The sequence below is a fragment of the Vanessa tameamea genome, chromosome 15, assembly GCF_037043105.1.
Source record: "Vanessa tameamea isolate UH-Manoa-2023 chromosome 15, ilVanTame1 primary haplotype, whole genome shotgun sequence".
Taxonomy (NCBI): domain Eukaryota; kingdom Metazoa; phylum Arthropoda; class Insecta; order Lepidoptera; family Nymphalidae; genus Vanessa; species Vanessa tameamea.
Window position 1 is genome coordinate 8,930,331 of NC_087323.1, and position 20,700 is coordinate 8,951,030.

A 20,700-nucleotide genomic window follows, 5' to 3' on the forward strand; every position below is an offset into this window, starting at 1 on the left:
ACCCAAGGTTGGTAGCACATTGAAAACGTAAGAGTTAATATTTCATTTCTTACAGTCTATAGACTGTGGTGACAGAAATCAGGTGGCAAATTAACACGTCTACCATTTTAATTAAAAATAATTAATTAATTAACTACATTTTTTTAAGACATCAATATAAAAGTAAGTTATTTGTACTATATTTATTAGACTTTTTTTTAATTTGGAAAGTTATTATAATGCACAGCCCTATTCACAAACATGTTACAGTTAAACACGCAATATGTATATTTCAGACGCTGACCAAACACCGCACGGAGCCCGGACCTCGGATATAGGACGCTGTACGACATGCGTAGATACGAAACCTTATCATATATTCAAAAAATACAATTAATTATTTATTTGCATTTTACATTAAAAAAGAGAAGTATATAATTTAAATGCCGTTATAAAACCGTAATGAAGTTATAGTTTATGAAAAAAAAAAATTTTTTTTCGGCGAACAACAGTATTAACTATTTGCTAAATAATTTTTCGTACATTTTATAACCAAATCGTACTTTTTTTTTTTAATGATAATCATTAAAGGATGTATAGCTTCTAGCTAATGAGTTATATTCAATCATATAATTATAAAAATGAAATAGATACCTTTTTAGTTTGACGTTTTTATAAATAAATGTAGAAAAATAATATGTTTGAATTTCACATAGGAATTGTTAATCTTGTTTAAAAAACGGCAGACAATGGATGATTGTATAAAAACTGGTAAATACTTATGAATATTACAATTTATTATAATTGTTAGGTACCTAATTATTTGATATTTCCGTTTTCTTAAAGCTGGGTCTTTACTAGATTATATATAGGTAGATATTATCTAGATTATTGCTAAGTTCTGGTAATTTTAAAATAACTGTACCTACTACTTAAAGCTACTAATCCTTCATAATCTATTAAACTTATTCATTAAGTGACATCTTAAAGTTTAAGATAATACGTTTTAAAAATTTATGTAACTAGGTTATATATTTGGGACAGAAATTTATATTAAATAACTAGTTTCAATGTCGACTTCACAGCTCTGCTATTCCACGAACATTGTCGTCCGCACATTTAGCACACTGATCCTAAGGCCGGGCGTTTCCGGGGAATAAGTAGCCTAATGCTTACACTGTTTCATTGTTAAGATATTCTATTATTTATCTTTACACTGTTAATTTATTCACTGAACAAACTTGAAAGATTTTATTTATATATTTAATTAAAATGCCCTGCCTACACGCATCTTAAATTAGAAAATTATAGGCCATAGTACTACTATTTATTTTTTAATTTGTGACGTAATGTAGATTTGCACTGGACGTAGAGAAATAATTCAACTTCACAGTGTCACTATTTTTAGCATATCAAGTTTAATCAGTAATTATAGTTAGGTATATATGTTTTTATATAATCATACTAACGTGTATGTAGATACACACCTACACGTGTAGGTACCTGCATGTGAGCGTTACAGTTGCACTAATAGGTAGATATTTATATGGCTAACTGTATCTATCTATTATATTTACAATCTGTAAAAATATATTTAAAAAAGTGTTTACTAAAACAAAGCTATTTTTTTATTATTAATATCTACATATTTACTAAACTTATTGCTATTTTTTATCGATGAAAAAACCCCCTTTAATAAACATCACTATTATATACAAAAAAAATATAGGTACCTTTATCATCTGTCATTATTATAAACTACAGTTATTCGCCGCTCGTTTCAATACTAATTAGATAATTATCATTATAGCAATATCTTATAGGTACTTATTTTATAACATTAGTTTAATACTGTACCTACAATACAGTATCCATCTTGGCTATACCCAAGCGAATCCTTACAAATATCAATTTAACCCAGCGTACCCTAAAGTTTTAGGTACAGCCGAGATACTACGTCGAGAGGTATCGATACTCTCGCCAATACTTTGGCAACCTCATAACTTCAAACGTCTTAGATAACACGGACTTAGACAATTCATATAAAGTAATTGCTCATTACTAATTACTTCTACTCACCATCTTCTTGCCACCATTCAACGCGGTCATGATTTATAGACGAAATATTAAAAAAAATATTTTTACATTAACATTAACAGCCTGTAAATTTCCCACTGCTGGGCTAAGGCCTTTGAGGAGAAGGTTTGGAACATATTCCTCCACGCTGCTCCAATGCGACTTGGTGGATACACATGTGGAAGAATTTCGTTGAAATTAGACACATGCAGGTTTCCTTACGATGTTTTCCTTCACCGCCGATCACGAGATGAATTATAAACACAAATTTAGCACATGAAAATTCAGTGGCGCTTGCCTGGGTTTGAACCCGCAATCATCGGTTAAGATGCACGTGTTCTAACCACAAATAAAATCATTTTATATAATTTAATTCAAGTATTATTAATAACAATAGTCTCATAAGTATTTAGAAGATTATTAATGATGGCCACAAGAAAACTATGAGGCAAAATTAAGAAGCGGTTTGATAACTTAAGTGTTTATACTTGGCAGTTTTTAGTAACAAGTTACCTAACTTTGTTTAAATTTATTCACGATTTATTGATTTTCAGTTATGTAATTAAAATGCCTAGTCTAGTGGCTAGATTGTAAGAGTACAGATCATAAACTCGTTTGAAATTCAAGACCGGACCAGTAAAATATGACACTTCTGTAAATCAATTTGCAATAGCAGCTTAGACTTAAACAGTTGACAGTCTTCCGTACCTCAAAGAGTATGTACGCAACCCTTACAATTTTCTATAATTATGTAAGGAAAATTTAAAATCACTTCACTGCACGTTACATTTAGTTTATCTACTTTGAAAATACATCTTTATACCTAATTAAAAAGTATTCTCATGATTTATATAAAATATAAAAAAAAAACCAACTAAAAAGTATTCATACTATATCTTTCAATTCTATAATTAAGTACGTATGCATTTTGTTTTTATATAATAAAATATGTTACGTATACTTGTTAGTTAATTCTATATAGTTTATTAATTAATTAATATTTAAGAGAATTTTTACATTATAAAGCACCTATTTCTACGTCAGTCCGTACTATCAAACGCTATCTAAATATCTACCAGAGATACCGCCCATACGTGCACACAACCCTATCGTACAATAAATAATAATATATTGATGTGTGCGTTACCCCCGGACGGTTATCAACCAATGGTCAAGCGGTCAGCCGTTAGAAAGAGATGGGTGTACAAATAACATATAAACGAACGAAACAGATAGACACTTATATCATGCTTCATGTTAGACATGCTATATTATGAAGAATTTGTTTTTTCATGTTATTATTTTTTTAATTTACATCTATAGCCGGAAAACTGGCGCTCGATGGTATTCTTATTTCAATTTGCATAAATATTTATTGTAAATAAGGGCTTATAATAATCTATATAATTTTCATTTTCTAAACATTTATTTTTATGTACAACTTTGAGCAGTACTTTCGAATACAGACCAAAAAACGCTAATTTAATTTATTATAACCTTTTTACAAAGCTAACTTCACAGTTCAGCACAATAAGACATCACCTTAAAAACAGAATCGCTTAAAAATACTACGGTGATTTGAACCGTCGTCATTAAGTATCAGGTATTCTGCTCACTGAAGCATTCCGGGCTATTTACGATGAGACTAGAAACTGAAGTAAGTACCTACCTAATACAAAACATGTAGAAGTACCTATATGAGCTGAAATTGTCAAGTTATCCACTGTATAAGCTTATTGCAACGCGCTGCTCCAATGTTGGTTGATATGTACTTAAGTATATCTGTGGAAGAATTTTAAAACATGCCGGGATTCCTCGCGAAGTTTTTACTACGCACGAAAAATTATGTAAATATATTACAGCCTATGTTGCCTAATTTAGTTACAAGATTAGTAATTTAATATAGAAGCATTACACTGAGTTATTTATTGTCAAGAAAAAAAATCTGCCTCCGATTCGGATAGAAACACCACAGACCTGGAACGAACTGGCGAAAGAAACTCAGTGGGACTTTTTTAAAATTTATTTTTAAACTATTTCATTTACAATTCAATTCTATTCGAAACGGCCTAAGGCGTTGCAATCACAGTAGGTACCATTTTCTGAATATTCCATTTGACTAATAGCAGTTTGCTCAAATTTGAACCTATAGTCAATAGTTAATAGTTAAGATTGACATATTTTAACCTCTGTGCTATCTCAGCTCGTCTTGTGAATCATGTCGACTAAGTTTTGAACATCGAACTACTGAATCCATTCAACTTCGGCGTTTATTAACATGTTATAATAATATTAGATATTATATGCAGTAAGTTAGGTATTTTTCCGCCGACGGATTATCGTGGAATTACTATTGATTTGGGCACATTGGGAGCACAACGGCCTGGCCGCCTTTCAAATGAGCAGACCGCTTCCATTTCTCTAGAGCTGATACAACTCTGTTTTTATTAAATATAAATAAAAAATAATAGAATAAGTATTAGACATACTATGTACCTACGTGATTTTTACAGAAGCTATTTTTTTTTTAATGTTCTTAAGGCCTAAACATCATTAATTCTTAATACAAATAATAATTCTGATAGTTTTTTTTTTTAAATATTATATCGTACTAAAATACGTAACACAATACTTATTTGAATACCTGAAAAACCAAGATTACACTAAATACCAACTGTGTTTATAAGTTTAATTTGCGTTTAGAAATCAGCTCGTGCGCGGCGTTAAACGAAAACATCAAGAGGAACCTGCATTGTTTTCTTGTTTGATGAAAATTAAAGAGGTCCCACTGGGTTTTAATCGCCGGTGCATCAACACAACACTTGCAAGTATATTGAATAAAAAAATTGACTTTGACTTTCATGCAGTTTTGCTAAGTTTTACATTTTTATTAAAATAGGTACTAAAACATAGTATATTAGTTCATACTAACGATTGTTCAATGAACACAACGATTACATTTCAAACAAAAAAAATAAAGGCGGTAAAAACAGCACATGTAAGTTACAAAAGAAAGTTAGCAAGACCCAACCTGAATTTATTAAGCTGGACCCTAGAAAGGTTTGCCGTATGGAGATAAGGGATTTATTTAGCGGAAAGGTCCGTCCCAGGGTTAGCTAAAACGCCTTTTGGGTCGGCGATGACCAGGATTGGGACGAAATTTATCGTCGGCTTTCGGCTTTCCCGTTGATTTATTCGGCCCTACTGAATGAAAATGGTCGTATGATAATGTGCTGATTATGCCGACGTACAATTATATAAGTGTATCGGTGTGTGTGTATATTTATAGCACGCACACATGTATGCTATAAATATTAATTGATCGTGTACAATACTTATTGGTAACTTATTAAAATGATTCTCGCTTATGGTATTGATTTGTTAAATTTATTTTTAATTGATTAATTTTACTTTGAGTTTTGTGAAACGTTTTTAGTTATATAATACTATGTACTTATATATGTAATAGTGGATTTAAATGTATCTACTTAATCAATTTTTAATTATCATAGAATCATTCAATTAATAACCAGATCGACAATGAAACCGATTTGAATTATTACTTTTTTTATCGCTTTCATAAAAATTAAAACCTTAAAAACACTTTAATTTAATCAGTATTAATTAATGATTAAAAAACAAGATAAACATTTATCTGCAGGAAAGAAAAAAAAAGGTAGGTAAAAGTTTAAGTTCAGTTTTTAGTTAAACTGTCTTGCAGTTTAATTAAACACTGAGTGATAATATACACTACATTATGCAGATTTACTTACTTACATTTAAAGGTAAAAACATTTAAAATATTTCCAAAAGTAGACCTTACTGGAAGCTAGCTGTTTCCAATATTAAAGTTACGGACAGATATTGGTTTGCAACGGACGTAGGACCGAACGTGTAACGAAGCGGTGGCGGACGGTAAATGGCGCCAATTACGCGCCGGCCCGGACGTGACGCGATTCAAAATGGCCGAACTGGGAACTCGGTTCAGTTGGTATAATGTGGATAAGAGAAAAGTATTACTTTGAGCATTTGATAAATTAAATTTCATAGTTAATCAAATGAGGCATATTACTGTAACTGGTAAAAGTACTTATATTATCTAAAACAAGAAACATTTTTTATCAAGATCCATACTTACATGATATTACGAGGTGCATTGAACTTAAGTTGATGAATTTTAAAATAGATTACAATTTTGGGTGTATAATTCCCATAACCTTTTTTTTATGACATAGGTTGGCGGACGAGCATTTGGGCCAACTGATGGTAAGTGGTCACCATCCATGAGTGGGTGGTACCTACCCAGAAGGGCTTGCACAAAACTCTACCACTAAGTAAAACCTACCTACTGATACATTACTTTATAAGAGTAATGTCGATAGTAGAAAAAAGCTTAACTTTCTATTTCAGAGAAATAATTTAATGACCTTATGAAAATAAGGTTGAGCTTGAAGATCTTTATAAATATTTTCCGATTAACACCCTTGAACTCTGAAGATACGAAATTTATTTTTCAAAACTTCCACCATCCTAGGCACCCAAATTCTAATTGGATTTTTTATACCAATTTTTACCGCCATCTATTATCGATTGTAAGCAGTATCGAAAAATGATGTAACTAGTTCTGCTATATACCGATAGATGACACTACTACCATAAACAGACATTTTTTTTAGCTAAATCGTAAACGTAATATCAATAAATAATGTGTTATAAATAAAAACTATGTCTTTGTATGGTTTTACTTACTTTACCTTGGCATTTATCGATTTGTTTTTTATTCTAAATTAATTTGTTTACATTTGTATAAAATGATACTAACTTGTGCTAATTTAAAGTATGTGTGATAAGTATATATAAAGTGTTCCTATTTTAAAAATTATATATTAATTCCGTAAAGTTTAGTGGCTCACAATTCGGAGTCCTCAGCGTGTTTCATCGGAATAAAACTGACTTGGTACAACGGTGGAACATGTTAATAAGTGATTATAGACGATTTTCTTTATAAAAATATTCGCATCCACATAATCCCAACTATCCAACTCGGACCTAAGCGGAAACTTCGCCCTTTAGTACACATGTATCCCAGCCGAAACACGTGCGTTTTACGACCGCACACTATTGGTTCTCTCGATCGGCCGAGAATAGAGGCCCACAATTTTTTATTCACGGTGAAATATCGCACGGGCCTGTGACCGACGGTCGTTAGCGTGTTTGTTGGGGTTGAGGCGTTTTGTCCGATAATGTATGTCGTGATTGATGGCAGATCGTACATCAGGTCAATTTTCACCTTGTCAATTTGTAAAAATATTTCATATAACTTATACTGTCAATATTGATAATATTGAATGATACCGATATAAATATTGTAACTTGTAATATTAACATTAGTAATAGCCTGTAAATGTTTCCCTGCTAGCCTTCTCTCCGTATAAGGAGAAGCCTTGGAGCTTATTCCACCACGCTGCAGTCCGGATCGGTGGATATGGCAATTTTTTATCTGACCCATGTAGGTTTCTTTACGATGTTATTTCTCATCGCCTGCATGAGAAATTAAAAATTCATATGAAGACAAGTTCAAGTGCAAGAAAATTCAATAGTACTTGCATGAGTTTGAATCCACAATCTTTTTGCAAAGATTCATGTGTAATAGCCACTAGGCAATCTCAGCAATATTAAATGTATTATCTACTGTTTAAACACATTCTGTGTTATTAATTCATATTTTGTCATTCATAATCTCATTAGTAAATATATAATAAGGTAAAAGCCAGTTTTCTAAGTATGTTAAGCATTTAGAAAGTATTAATGAACAGATTAAATATTTAATTCATTTTCCTTTCCGTTAGAAAGAAGGGAATCAAATATCGAATGAGTTAAAGTGAGTGAGGAGATTTAAGTAGGTGGTAGAGCAATTTTGTGCGGCAAGGTTGGCATCACCTACTAATCATATATGTCGCGTTCAAATCCGGGTAAGAATCAATGCTTGAATGTGCTTAACTTGTGCTCAGCGGTATAAACGTTGGATTAATGTCAAACATTTGTATCAACTGTCTTGTGATTGTATTTGAGAAGCGTGACTGAAAAATCTCGAATCCTTTGAGGAACGGAGTAGGCTGTTACGTTTTTACCGCAAAACAATGTTCACGTACGTATTAAATATAATAATGGCTTGGAATTATTAATAAAAGATTATTTTTATGTTACAAAAAAATATTTTATTGTAATATTATAATATAAATATATTATACGAATATTTTTAATTAAATGAAATTATCACAAGTTGACTTATTAAACATAAATCCATAATATATACGATGAAAACATACTTCAATTTTATTTACATGAATATTATATATAAAGAATAGCATGTATATATTTACGTATAATAAAACATTTTATACAATATGTAGTTTGAAAACGTACTGGCTTAGTGGTTACTGCAGTCACTACACGATCGATTCTAGGGTCAATCACATAGTACATTTCTTAGGCCATATACACATATTTAGTTGAAAAATTATACAGTATTTTAAATACTTTCAATAGTATTTTTACGACGGAAATAAGCTGTTTGTCTTATATACCAAAAAATATGTTGTAATCATATTTTTGAGATTAATATATTTCAACATATGAATATCGAATTCGTTGACTTCCAGGCAGGACGTATGTTGTATGTATATACAACATACATACATAATTGTATTTAACTAACATGGCTGTATTTTTAGATGTTGAAAAATTTTAACTACTGAGTTTCTTGCCGGTTCTACTCGGTAGAATCTACATTCCGAACCGGTGGTAGCTTTACTTAACATAGTTTGTTAATTGACGATACAAAAGTGCTTGTAAAAGCCTACTTGAATAAAGTATATTATGATTTTTATTTTGACTACAGTTAAAATGCAAACAATAGTATTCATTGTGTTTTAATTAATTCTAGTCTCTATCTTTTTAGTTGGTAATTTTAATTGCAATTTCGCTTTCGTTTTTCATGTTATTTTCTTTAATATTTGTATTGATGTAATATCGGAAACTATTATTGGTTATGTTTTATTAATGTCTCTTGTTTTATTCAATGTAATAATCCCGTTTGTTTTCAAATAAATAAATGTATGATTTTAATGGAGTTGTTAGTTATCTACTTTGTTGAAACCAACTACTAGATGGCGCTGCAGGATGTGTACCTCTATATCGTTCAACCGATCGTCATGATAAATAGTTTAATATACATATACACAGATGGGACTACATTTGCCGTGTTTTAGTTGTAAACTCAGCCGAGATTGAGAATCACTATTTTTTTAATAATTTGACATAAATACGAAACATTATTTTAATTTACAATATAAATATAAAATTAAAATTTAGAGAAATAATTTTTTTGTAATAAAAATAAAAATATTTTATCAGTAGCAGAGCAATTTTTATACTTATTTGTAAAATAACTTACTAATAATTTTAAATTATTTATATTTCATTAAAATTATTATAATTTATTAATAAATAACAAATATAATTAAATCATGGTTAACATCATCAGTATAAATTAAAATTATTTAATCTTTAGTTATAATTTGGACAATAGTTTTTATTATTCTATTCCCCTTTTCATAGTGAAGTAAATTCAATGATGGATCATTTATCTTCTCTTCGAGAAGGTTAATTAGTTCTACTCGTATCGTCTTCAACATTTCAGCAACCTGAAAATAAAAAATAATTTGAAATACTGTGACTTGGCTGACAAATTGAGACTGTTGTCAAATGTCGAAATATTAAAAAAAAAGTTGTTGCGCGAAAAGTTTTAATGGATTTTAATGTAAATTAAAATTATCTACAATATGAATTATGTGTTTTATAAAAAAAAAATTATGTTTATTTTTATTATTGATGAAATATTAGAGCTGCAATGATTTGCTTGCTATTCGTCCTTCACGTTATACGGGCAAATTTTTTACGTTTATAGGTATTCGGTAGAATGAAACGAAATTTTAGACCGAATATTGAATTTTCAGTAGCTGCCGAGAGTTAAAATATTGGCTGTGTTAAACACTTGTGCCCCGGATCAAAGATAGTTAAAGTAGACATTATTTTATAAGTATTCATTGATTCCGAAATCACAGTTTGCGAAATGCACACACCAAGAAAGAAAAAAAGTAAAGCTCACTTCATGTTTTTCAACTTGGAACATAATCCATCCATCTTCTAAGGACACAATGAATGTACCATTGTGTAGTTCCACTGCCAGTGTGCATCCTATAAAAGAATAAAATAAAATAGAATTCAAGTTAAGTAAAGAAAAGTTAGTTATGTGCATATACACCAACCCGCTGTGGTGTATAATAGTTGAATAAGCTTTAAATCTTTGCTATTGAATGGTTGTTACTAGACATGTCTTAAATATACATGTGATTAATTTTTAATCTGTAATTTTACATTTATAAAGACCTATATTACGACAGTTAAATTATTTTGATGGTTATTATACAAAATATTATTATTGTCATTTAGTTAATTTGCTTCACTTCCTAATAAATGAACACGTAATTAAAAATAAATATGCCATTAGACTTTAATTTTAAGAATTTTTGTTTAGACTAGGAGATAATAAAATTTACTATACTAACCAGAAAATAAAACCAGTGGTAACTGAGGTACCATGGAACATTCTCGAATGAAAACCCTCGATGTTTTAACTTTCTCCTGGTAAACTAGATACGGGCTAGCATAGTATCCAATGGTTGAATTCACAGAGGAAGGATGCAGGGCTACATATCCATCTGACTTTGTCCTAAATTTTAGTTCGTCTGGATTTGGTTGACGGGGTATGGCTCCACCAGCTTGCATGTGGAAAGATTTTTCAGGAGTCAGCACCTAGAAAACAATTATAAAATTTTATAATGAGTTGTTATATGTCAGTTGATATTCTACATTGAAAGACTATATACTTTACTGATGTAGGCTATTGAAATCACTGTTAATCACTATTGTAGGAGATTATATTAAATGTATAGCTAATACTTGTTTTGTAATATAGATTCTACCGAGAAGAACAAACAAGATACTATAGTTACTATACAGGTAGCTTGTATATTTATGTGTATTTATTTATAAGTTTTTACATATTATTTAAACATAAAATTATATACTGTTATAGCCAGGAATGCCTTTGCATAATATTTTATTTTATATTCGATCTTAATTAAATATGTATATAATAACTGTAAATGATATCATAAATGTTTATATTATAAGAGAGCCGAGACGACCCAGTGGTTAGAACGCATATTAACGAAGATTTCGGGTTCCAACCCAGGCAAGCACCACTGAATTTTCATGTGCTTAATTTGTGTTTATAATTCTTCTCGTGCGGCGGTGAAGGAAAACGTCGTGAGGAAACATGCATTTGTCTAATTTCTGAAAGGAAATTCTGCCACATGTGTATTCCACCAACCCGCATTCCCTCAAAGAGAGAGGAGGCCTTAGCCCAGCAGTGGGAAATTTACAGGCTGTTAATGTATGTTATAAAACAGATCCATTACCTTGACGACATTAGGGTATAACGCAGCACATAATATAGCTGCCAACAACTTGTCATTATTTCCATTTTTATTGAGCTGAAACAAACATTAATCAAAAGGTTAGTATCATAATTCCTAACAAACAAACACGTTCAAATGTTTTTCATGATTGTTGGATTTAAAAACACATACATAAAATGAAACGAATATTTTAATAAAAAAACATGGATCTATAGCAAAATGAATATCGTAGATTAATCAAGCCGTCTCCCATTTGGTAAGGACTATGAATATTCTTATTCTTTAAACATGTTACAGGCCTCAAAAACTCATTCATTATTCTTTTCCACCATTTCCGTCATTAAAGCCACACTTTTATCGTTTTTCTTTTAATCGAATTTTAGTTACCTTTAATTTACCATGTTTTTGTCAACATGTATACTAATATTATAAATACTAAAGTAACTCTGTCTGCCTGTCTGTTACGCTTTTACGGCTAAACTAATGAACCGAATTTGATGAAATTTAGTATGAACCAAGCATTACGGGTTTAGCCAAGGAAAGACAAAGGTTATTTTTTATATCTAAAACCTATCGAAAACACGTGGGCAAAAACTAATTATGTATATATAAATTAATAATACCTCAAGTTTAAAATATCTACATTATATTATTCATAGAATTTAAACCATGGCCCTGGTAAGAACAGTCAGACTTGACGGACGGAAGTCGGAATCGAAAACAAGTAATAAGAATATTTTTAAAACATACCTCTTCCCCTGTCAGGACAGCGACAGAATCTTTCCTCATTTTCTTCCTCAATGCTGGCATCTCTGGTACGAAGCCGATGGACGCCAGCAGACCCAGGAGTTGGTGTTTGATATCCGCCAGCATTGATAGTGTCTTGTGTGACAGGAAGTGGTCGTTTGCGAATACTAACGCCGCGTGTGTACTTGATTTAAGTATCTCCTGCCATTTCTGTTAATAGATTTAAAATTTTATTTCAATACGATATTTTACGAAACTCGGTGTTACCAGCTTATATATAATTATTTTTTAATTAAAAATAAATAAAAAAAGGCGTTACGTGGTGAAGGTTCCGGCGAATCGTACATTGTATTTTTATCGGACAATTGTATTTTGAATTTTCGTATGCATTTATTAAGCTAGGTACCCTTATTTTACCCTAGGGTCTAGACAAAACGTTTATATTTAAGGTCAAACAAAAAATCTATTTTTATTGAGCCAAAATCCTAAGGACCTACTTAGAATAACCAGATTAATGGTTTAGGAACAGAGAGGACATGACAGACTATATTTTTGTTCACACAGTTTTAAATCAATGGCTAATTTTAATGGCCCTATATAATATTCAAAGCAATTTTAATTAATACTAATTATAAAACGGTACTCACTCTGTAAGCTCGTAAAGTGGTCAGCTGGTCACTGTTCGAACAAGCAAATTCTCTCCTTTTCGCATCTGCTTCCGACTATAAATAAAAATATTATTTCATCTACTTATTATTTTTATTTTTTATATTATTCGTATCTCTTATAATTTTATACGATATCTTTACTAAATTAATGATATAAGTCTGAAAGTGTTGTTTCATTTTAATCTCAAATAGGAAAGAAATGACATTTTTTCGTGTAATTTAATTTAATTTATTTTAAAAACTAATGATATCGCTCATTATTTGTGCGATACTATCAGAAATCTATAAAAATCGGTATAAGAAAGAATGAGGAAACATTCCCGATGAGAGCGCATTGGTGCACTAAAAAACTAATATACCACCAGCTCCGGGATTTATGCCGTGCCTTTAGTTACATCCCGAAATAGCTGGCAGAGTATGTTCATATTAGTCACAATATAATTTTAAAAAAGATAAACCCATATTAATTCAGATTTAACATAAATACAAACCCACCTTTTTCCCAAAAGGAGACAAAAACGGACTCTTATGACTGAGAAATGCTGCCATCGTCAAAGCCGAATCCACACAACAGAATATAGCACCGAATAACATTAACTTGCCAATCCTGACATCGACCGGCAGCTCTGCCAAATGCCTGCCAAGTGCAGTCAGAACATACGACTTGTCTAGCGCACCAACATCTTGAAGACGTGTGAGAGCTCCATCTATATTGGACTTTAGTGGTGGCTCTATCGTTTTCCCTGAAGATAATAAAATTTAAAATTATATTATATATATTTTTTTTGTTATTATGTTTTTTAATTCTCCAGTTTGTAAAATAATTCTTATATGTATTTATTGTAAATATTATTAAGGTAAGTTGTTAATCCGTTACATAAATAGGCAAACTTACCCAAGACATCATAAACGCTCATAGATTTGAAAAGAGGTAATATCTTCAGCTTCAATATCAACTGTTCCAATGGAACCCTGTGTATTTCGGGTACCGGCTGTTCCGCCATGTGGTACTGGTAGCGGTGCGAGGTGAACATATGTATGCAGACGCCGGCCATCACTCGGCCCGCTCGGCCTTTGCGCTGCTTCGCGTTGGCTCGGGACACCCACACGAGATCCAAGGACTCCATGTTACGGTTCGAATCGAATCTAGAGTACAAAAATTTTAATAATTAAAAAACAATTAATTTAAAACATTAAGACTACTATCGGCAACGCAGTCAATTTAAAACATTTTTTTACATTATATTTTTTGTAGAAAGACAAATTAAATCATACCTTTTTTCCTTCATCCTTCCGCAATCCACGACGAAAACACAATCATCAATAGTGACAGAGGTCTCAGCTATATTAGTAGAGAGCACAATCTTCCTCACACCAGGTCTAGGTTTCTTAAACACTAGCGATTGCTCTTCACTCGAAAGGGTTGAGTGGAGGGGAACTAAAATGTATCTACCGGTTCTGTAAATAATTATATTTATTTATATTTGGTAAACATTGTTATATTTTTATAGATATAAATCAGTCAGATCAAGTTGTCATCATTTGATCATTACATATATACATAAACATAACAAAGCATTGCAATTACGTTTTACAATAACTGAAAAAGATTTATTATATTTATTATTTATGAATGTTTATTTTTTAAATATTTTTAACAATAAATTAAGGAAAATTGCAAATATTATAGGAACGGTGCAACCCACCACTAAATCAGTGCGGGGCGAGATTTTGTGCTCAATGGACCGGTGACACTTTCCTACCATGGACCATCACCAAATTGATTATTTTTTTTATATAGATATATTATCTTACTTTATTTATAATAATTTAGTGTATAGAGGGGCACACTTTCGTCAGTGAATATATTTATGACCTGTTTTAATCAAAAGAGATACAAGGACCGAACGAGTAATTAAATACACAGTTTTACAAAGTAGTGTTGCATATCGATAGTCCACTATCGATATACAGAGACACCTTAACAATCGGTAGTCTATCGATAGTTAAGGTGTTAGCGATAGTATTGGTAGTATCGATAGCTCCCCATGAGCAATACTATCGACAGTATTGTAAAAATCATTACTTTTAACCTAAACTATCGATAGTCCAAAACTATCGATACTATCGATATTATCAATAGTATCGCTGCTACCAATAGTATTGCTTACAGAGAGCTAGCGATACTATCGATAGTATTGCCGTAATCAAGATATTTATTACTTAATAACATTTTTATACATACTATAATCTCAAGTGAATTATTTACATAAAAAATGGAATTAATATTTCAATGCCTACAGGTTTGCTGTATAATTACTTACTTTGGACTAAACGTATGACTTTCGACAAGTTGGTCGTACAGAGACATTATTTCTCCTATACCAGGAAGAAAAATTAAAATAGCGCCCTCTCTCGGCCAATTGTGATCACCTTCCACGATATAGGTTAGGACATGCTCAATTAGGTCTAAATTAATCTGAAAAAGAAAACATTTAAATTTTTATCAATTTTTAATAATAATATTCAACAACAAAGACTATTTAAGGTGGATATATGTGAAACTGCTTCATTTGAGTGTCATTGGTTCTTCTTTTACCTATTCATATAAAGAAACACTTCTTTTACAAAAAAAAAATCAATAAATACGAAAGTAATCTCTGAATTGGTAAATATTACCTCTCTTTTCTAAGCGATTGGCGGCAGGAGCATTGCAGACAATGTTAAGTATGAAAAATGTTATGTAAACATACAATATACTAGGGACGATGTAAGGCCGTAACAAAGAAATTAATAAACTAAAATATATAAATAAAATGAATAATAGTTGTTTGGAGCCTATTAACAATTTTTTTAATGTTTTTTGTTACAGCAAAGTTACAAGTAAATAATATTTTTCTCTAACCTTTTCAGTGTCCATAAGATATAAGTTTTTACAGGCTATCTTACTACATTTGGGGTATCTTGCAACCATTTGTGATATGGAGAGATTTTCGTCTCGTATCGATGTCTTCGGCGGCTCTGTCGCCTCTGAACGGACGTCACATGTCTCTAATTCTGTCTCGAAATCGTGCATCTTATCTCTGTCACCTGAAATTAATAAGAAAAATATTATATTTTAATAATTTTTTTTTTTTGATCATATCGTTTAATAATATTACATTCGAGTTCATTTATATGTTGAAAGTTTTCAAGTGATTAATTTCTATATAATTCATTTCGTGATAAGCGGTGACGGAAAACATTGTGAAAAGAAACCTGTAAGAGCCAAATTAAAATCTGACAAATACATTAGAGCATTGTGTTAGAATTGGATTCAAACTATCCCCTGAAGGGAACAGAGCATACAGATGAACAGAAGAACTTTTATATTTTTATAGCAAAATCTCAGACATTTCCTGATATTAATAAAAGTTTTTTTTAATTGTATATTATCCTTAAAAAAATCGAATACATTCCATCTTATTTATATTTTGTGTGTATTTATTAATGGCTATTTTTATTTTTAAAACACAATTTAAAAAGACATTAGAATTTAGAAAAACTTTAAAGAGTGGAAGAAACCAACGTATATACTATGAATAATACATATTTCGTACCTTTTTTAACTTTTCGAGCATAAGTACCATTTTCTTCTAACACATAATTTGTCAAATCCATTATTTCATCTACAAACAATTGTTCCACGGGAAAGGTTCTACCTGAAACATAAAGATTTGTTACACTCCTATTAAACTATGGTTAAAAGATAGTCACTTTCTGGATCTCATACCTGGTATTTCCAAAACAGGAACATTGTTAAAGTAATTGGAAAACAAATCAGCATTCAATGTAGCACTCATGAGAATGACTGTCAAATCCTTCCTAACTTTGATCAGGTCTCTTAGAATTAGTAATAGAAAATCACTTTCCTCTGATCTCTCGTGGACTTCGTCCACAATAATATGCGTCACCGATTTCAATTGCGGATCATATTCCAATCTCCGTAATAGTATACCGGTTGTGCAAAATGTTAATCTTGTTTTAGAAGATATTTTGCTTTCTAACCTTATCTGAAAAAAGTAAATATTAAAATTTTATAATGTTAACTTTTCTTATTATACAAACAATTTGTAACCGACCCTCTTATTTATGAGAAAGAGTAAATATAAATATAAAAGGGTATATCTAGGTACTATATAATCTTAGTGGCAATGGATGGGTGGTGCGGATGTAAAAAATGATTATGGTCAATGTGACCACATACAATCAGTTCCACATTTTTCTGCCTGACCAAGTGAAATAAAAACAAAAAACAATATCTTCTTGTAAAACCAATCATTACCATGCTTATGTGTAAAGCTTTCTTGGGCCTGAACTCTTTCCTATCGTATTTGTCATCCTATCAAATCAAAGAATACAGTACATTCGTAGTGCACATACCTGTTCACTATTACATAACCTGCACTTGTGATAATAGTAGACAAAAGTCCTGATAATGCACTAATCCTTTATAATAGCATCATAGCCAATATCGGCTAAAAGTATATATTGTTGTTTGTTGCTAATTAATTCTAATATTTGATCTTTATACAAGATAGGGAATTACCTATGATTAGGAAAATATCATAAGGGATAATTAATGACAATTAGGGAAACCTACCTGGTAACCAACAACTTGACCAGCCTTTTCTACCCTCTCCTCAGCTACCCTTTCAGCGACACCAATAGCTGATATCCTTCGTGGTTGTGTGCATACTATTTCAACATGTTCTCTTCCATTATTTTTATAATTACTTAACCAATCATCGAGTATGTATTGAGGAACTTGAGTACTTTTACCGCATCCAGTTTCACCACTAACAACTATTACCTGCAAAAACAATACATTCTATATAGTATGTTAATGGTATTGAAAACCCAGAATTAGGATTACAATCTCTCTTCAATCATGCGAGATTACGATCCTATAGGATTGAGAATTAAAATATAGAGTACTCATATTTGTGTGTAATATCATACATTTCCTGCATAGTTGGCTAGTTCTTGTAGGTTGTTCAAAACATTTAATCCTATAATTAATTGGATATTTGTAATCTTAATAATCGTGTCATATATATTATAGTAAATTAACAAAAAAAAAAAATTATAATTGATTATAAAAATAAATTATTTACTTGGGATTTATTAATTGCTTCTAGAATTTCCTTTCTCTTTTGCCATGCAGGTAATTTTCTTCTATCAGACATCATTCTATTATATCTATTATTCTCTTTTTTTTCTGACCATCGTTTTGCTATTTCACTATTTTCTTTTAAAAGCTCTTCAACGTTAATAGTTGATCTATTGTCTCTAGCTTCACTCTTTTTATAATGGGATGGAAGCTGCTTCTCTTCATTATCTGTGTTTTCAATTAACTGTGGAAATAGAGCATCTGATGCTTCAGGAAATTTTCTAGTATCAAATTTTACATAATTAACTATATCATCTTCGTTATTTAATAATTCAACTAATGAATAAATACTCGGTACACCATCTTGTGCTAATATTTTAGCTTCCTCATATAATCTAGCAGTTATTCGTAAACATGTAAGCTCCGGTATTAAATCTGTTTTATGACATACTTTAAAAAATAGTAACGGAGGTTGATAAGGATATAGGGTACCGTCTGTAAATCTTATTTCTACTTCATAAGAGATTTTTTCACTGTCTTTGTTTTCAACTTCATTTGGTTTATTTTCTATAGGATTACTATGAAAGAATTTACATTTAGCACCGAATCTGCATGAACCTCGTAGGAAGAGTTTACATGCTTCTTTCTTTTTCGTTTTGAAATTAGTGTTGTGATTTGTAGTTACTTTCCTCTTAACAATGTCAGCATCTTTGTTTTCATACACTTTAGTTAAATAATCTATATTAAGTTTGACTGTCCAAACATTATTGTCTTTCACATTGAAATTACTTTCATAAATAGATTCAAGTACAGCTTTTTCATCCATTCTCATTTCCATCAATTCAGACGGTGATGGAACATTTTCTGGTTTATGTTCTTCACTAACATTGATATATTTATTGTATAGGATTTCTAAGGCTTTTTCAACATTTTCAGCTGCATATTCTAAAGCTTCTGCACAATGTGCTTTGTGAAAACTATATCTGAAACAGTTAAATTAAGATTTACAAAAGTGTTCAATTAAAACTAAATAACGGGAGATATACCACTATTTTATTAAAATATTACAGGCAATAAGCTGACAATGGTAAATTAGTCACCATGTTTCATTGACTTATTTACCATGCACCATTAGCTTTGAAAATTAAGATGCTATGACACTTGTGCCTATAATGTAGTGTATTGTAGTATAATGTACCAGTGTCTTCAAGCCAGAATATGACAATACTAGTTATTGCTGTTTGGCTGTTTTCATTAATAATCGGTAAATCTTAGGTTTTACTGGAAAATCTTAAGATTTACCTTAGTTCGAGTTTTTACAGTAACATATATACAAATATATCTTGTATAATATAATTGCCAAATTTATAAATATCAGTTTATATATGAGTTAGGAACACTAAATAACATACTTCTCTAATTTAGTTAATGCAAATTCTCGTAGCCTTGCTTCGGAGGTTTTTATATCTGGTTTTGTAGTAAGTGAATAGTCACAGCCACCTTGCACTACTAAGTTGCCTCTTTGCATCCAATATCTGTTACTAAGATTTGAACCTTTATCCTGTAAAAATAAGATATATAATATAATTTAAAAATAATACCTAAATTGAGGAAAATTAAAGTATTAGGACATTTATTATAAACATAATTTAGCAAATCTTTAGTTATATTATGTATATATAGTGATTTCTCTCTTTCTGACATCGTTGATTATACATATGTATGAAGAAAACAGCATTGTTCAACTAATCGCCCCCTGAACATTATCATAATTTAAACTTTAGTTCACAATCTCTAACGAAAATATTGCACAAGATTTTATAACATTTTCAGGATAGTCAATTGTCTACAAAAATAAACAATACGAACATTAAGTTTTTTATTACTTGAATCGTGCAAATAACGTACCTTGTATAGACTCGCACTACCCAATTTAAAATCGGGTCCATGTATATATCTTAATGTATCCAAAATAAGTTTTTGTGAATCTGGATTAAGACGAACTATTTGCATTTCAACCTTTAAGGTTGGATGAGGATCATCTTCTACTTCTTCTTTAACTTTCCTGCAATTTTTATGTTATTTTTATTTGATATACAAGAGTTTTAAAATATGTTGTAATGCAATTTCAATTAGATTTAAGAAACCTTATTCGTGCGTCAGCTGGTACTCTTAAGAAGTAATCTTCGGCGAGCTGTCTGCTATTGCAATCCATGTTGTAAATATTGTTCCAGAAGTAAATTTATAAGATAGAAAAATATGTTGTTTTAGGAAATATAAGAGAAGACAAGCATGTTCAGTTTTTATAAACGTCATGAACATGGAGAGAAAATGTTGCCAACTCTTTTGAAATATTAGCGCTACGAAACAATAATATATAAAAAAAAATTATGTAACTCAATCCTAAATCCATTAATTATACATATTTTACAAAAAATATATAAAACAACAAACAATAATTTCACGTCGTACAAGCAAGTAAAACTGTAAACAATAATACAAGCTGGGAATTTTACTATTTATTTTTATATTT

The 20,700-nt window shown here is 30.6% G+C and overlaps 1 protein-coding gene across 1 annotated transcript; it reads right to left on the reverse strand.

The window, feature by feature from the left end:
* Positions 1–9,511: 9,511 nt before the first annotated feature.
* LOC113399620 (putative ATP-dependent RNA helicase DHX57) lies at positions 9,512–20,492 on the reverse strand. The gene is made up of 18 exons (XM_026638796.2): positions 20,315–20,492; positions 20,076–20,232; positions 19,580–19,728; positions 18,172–19,150; positions 17,658–17,867; positions 16,788–17,067; positions 16,615–16,716; positions 15,921–16,105; positions 15,340–15,494; positions 14,291–14,473; positions 13,911–14,161; positions 13,511–13,758; positions 12,995–13,069; positions 12,351–12,557; positions 11,601–11,675; positions 10,686–10,932; positions 10,226–10,314; positions 9,512–9,761 (listed from the first exon to the last, which is right to left on the reverse strand). Exons 1-18 carry the CDS (start codon positions 20,380–20,382, stop codon positions 9,618–9,620), a joined length of 3,804 nt encoding a protein of 1,267 aa, XP_026494581.2. The 5' UTR covers positions 20,383–20,492; the 3' UTR covers positions 9,512–9,617.
* Positions 20,493–20,700: the final 208 nt, after the last annotated feature.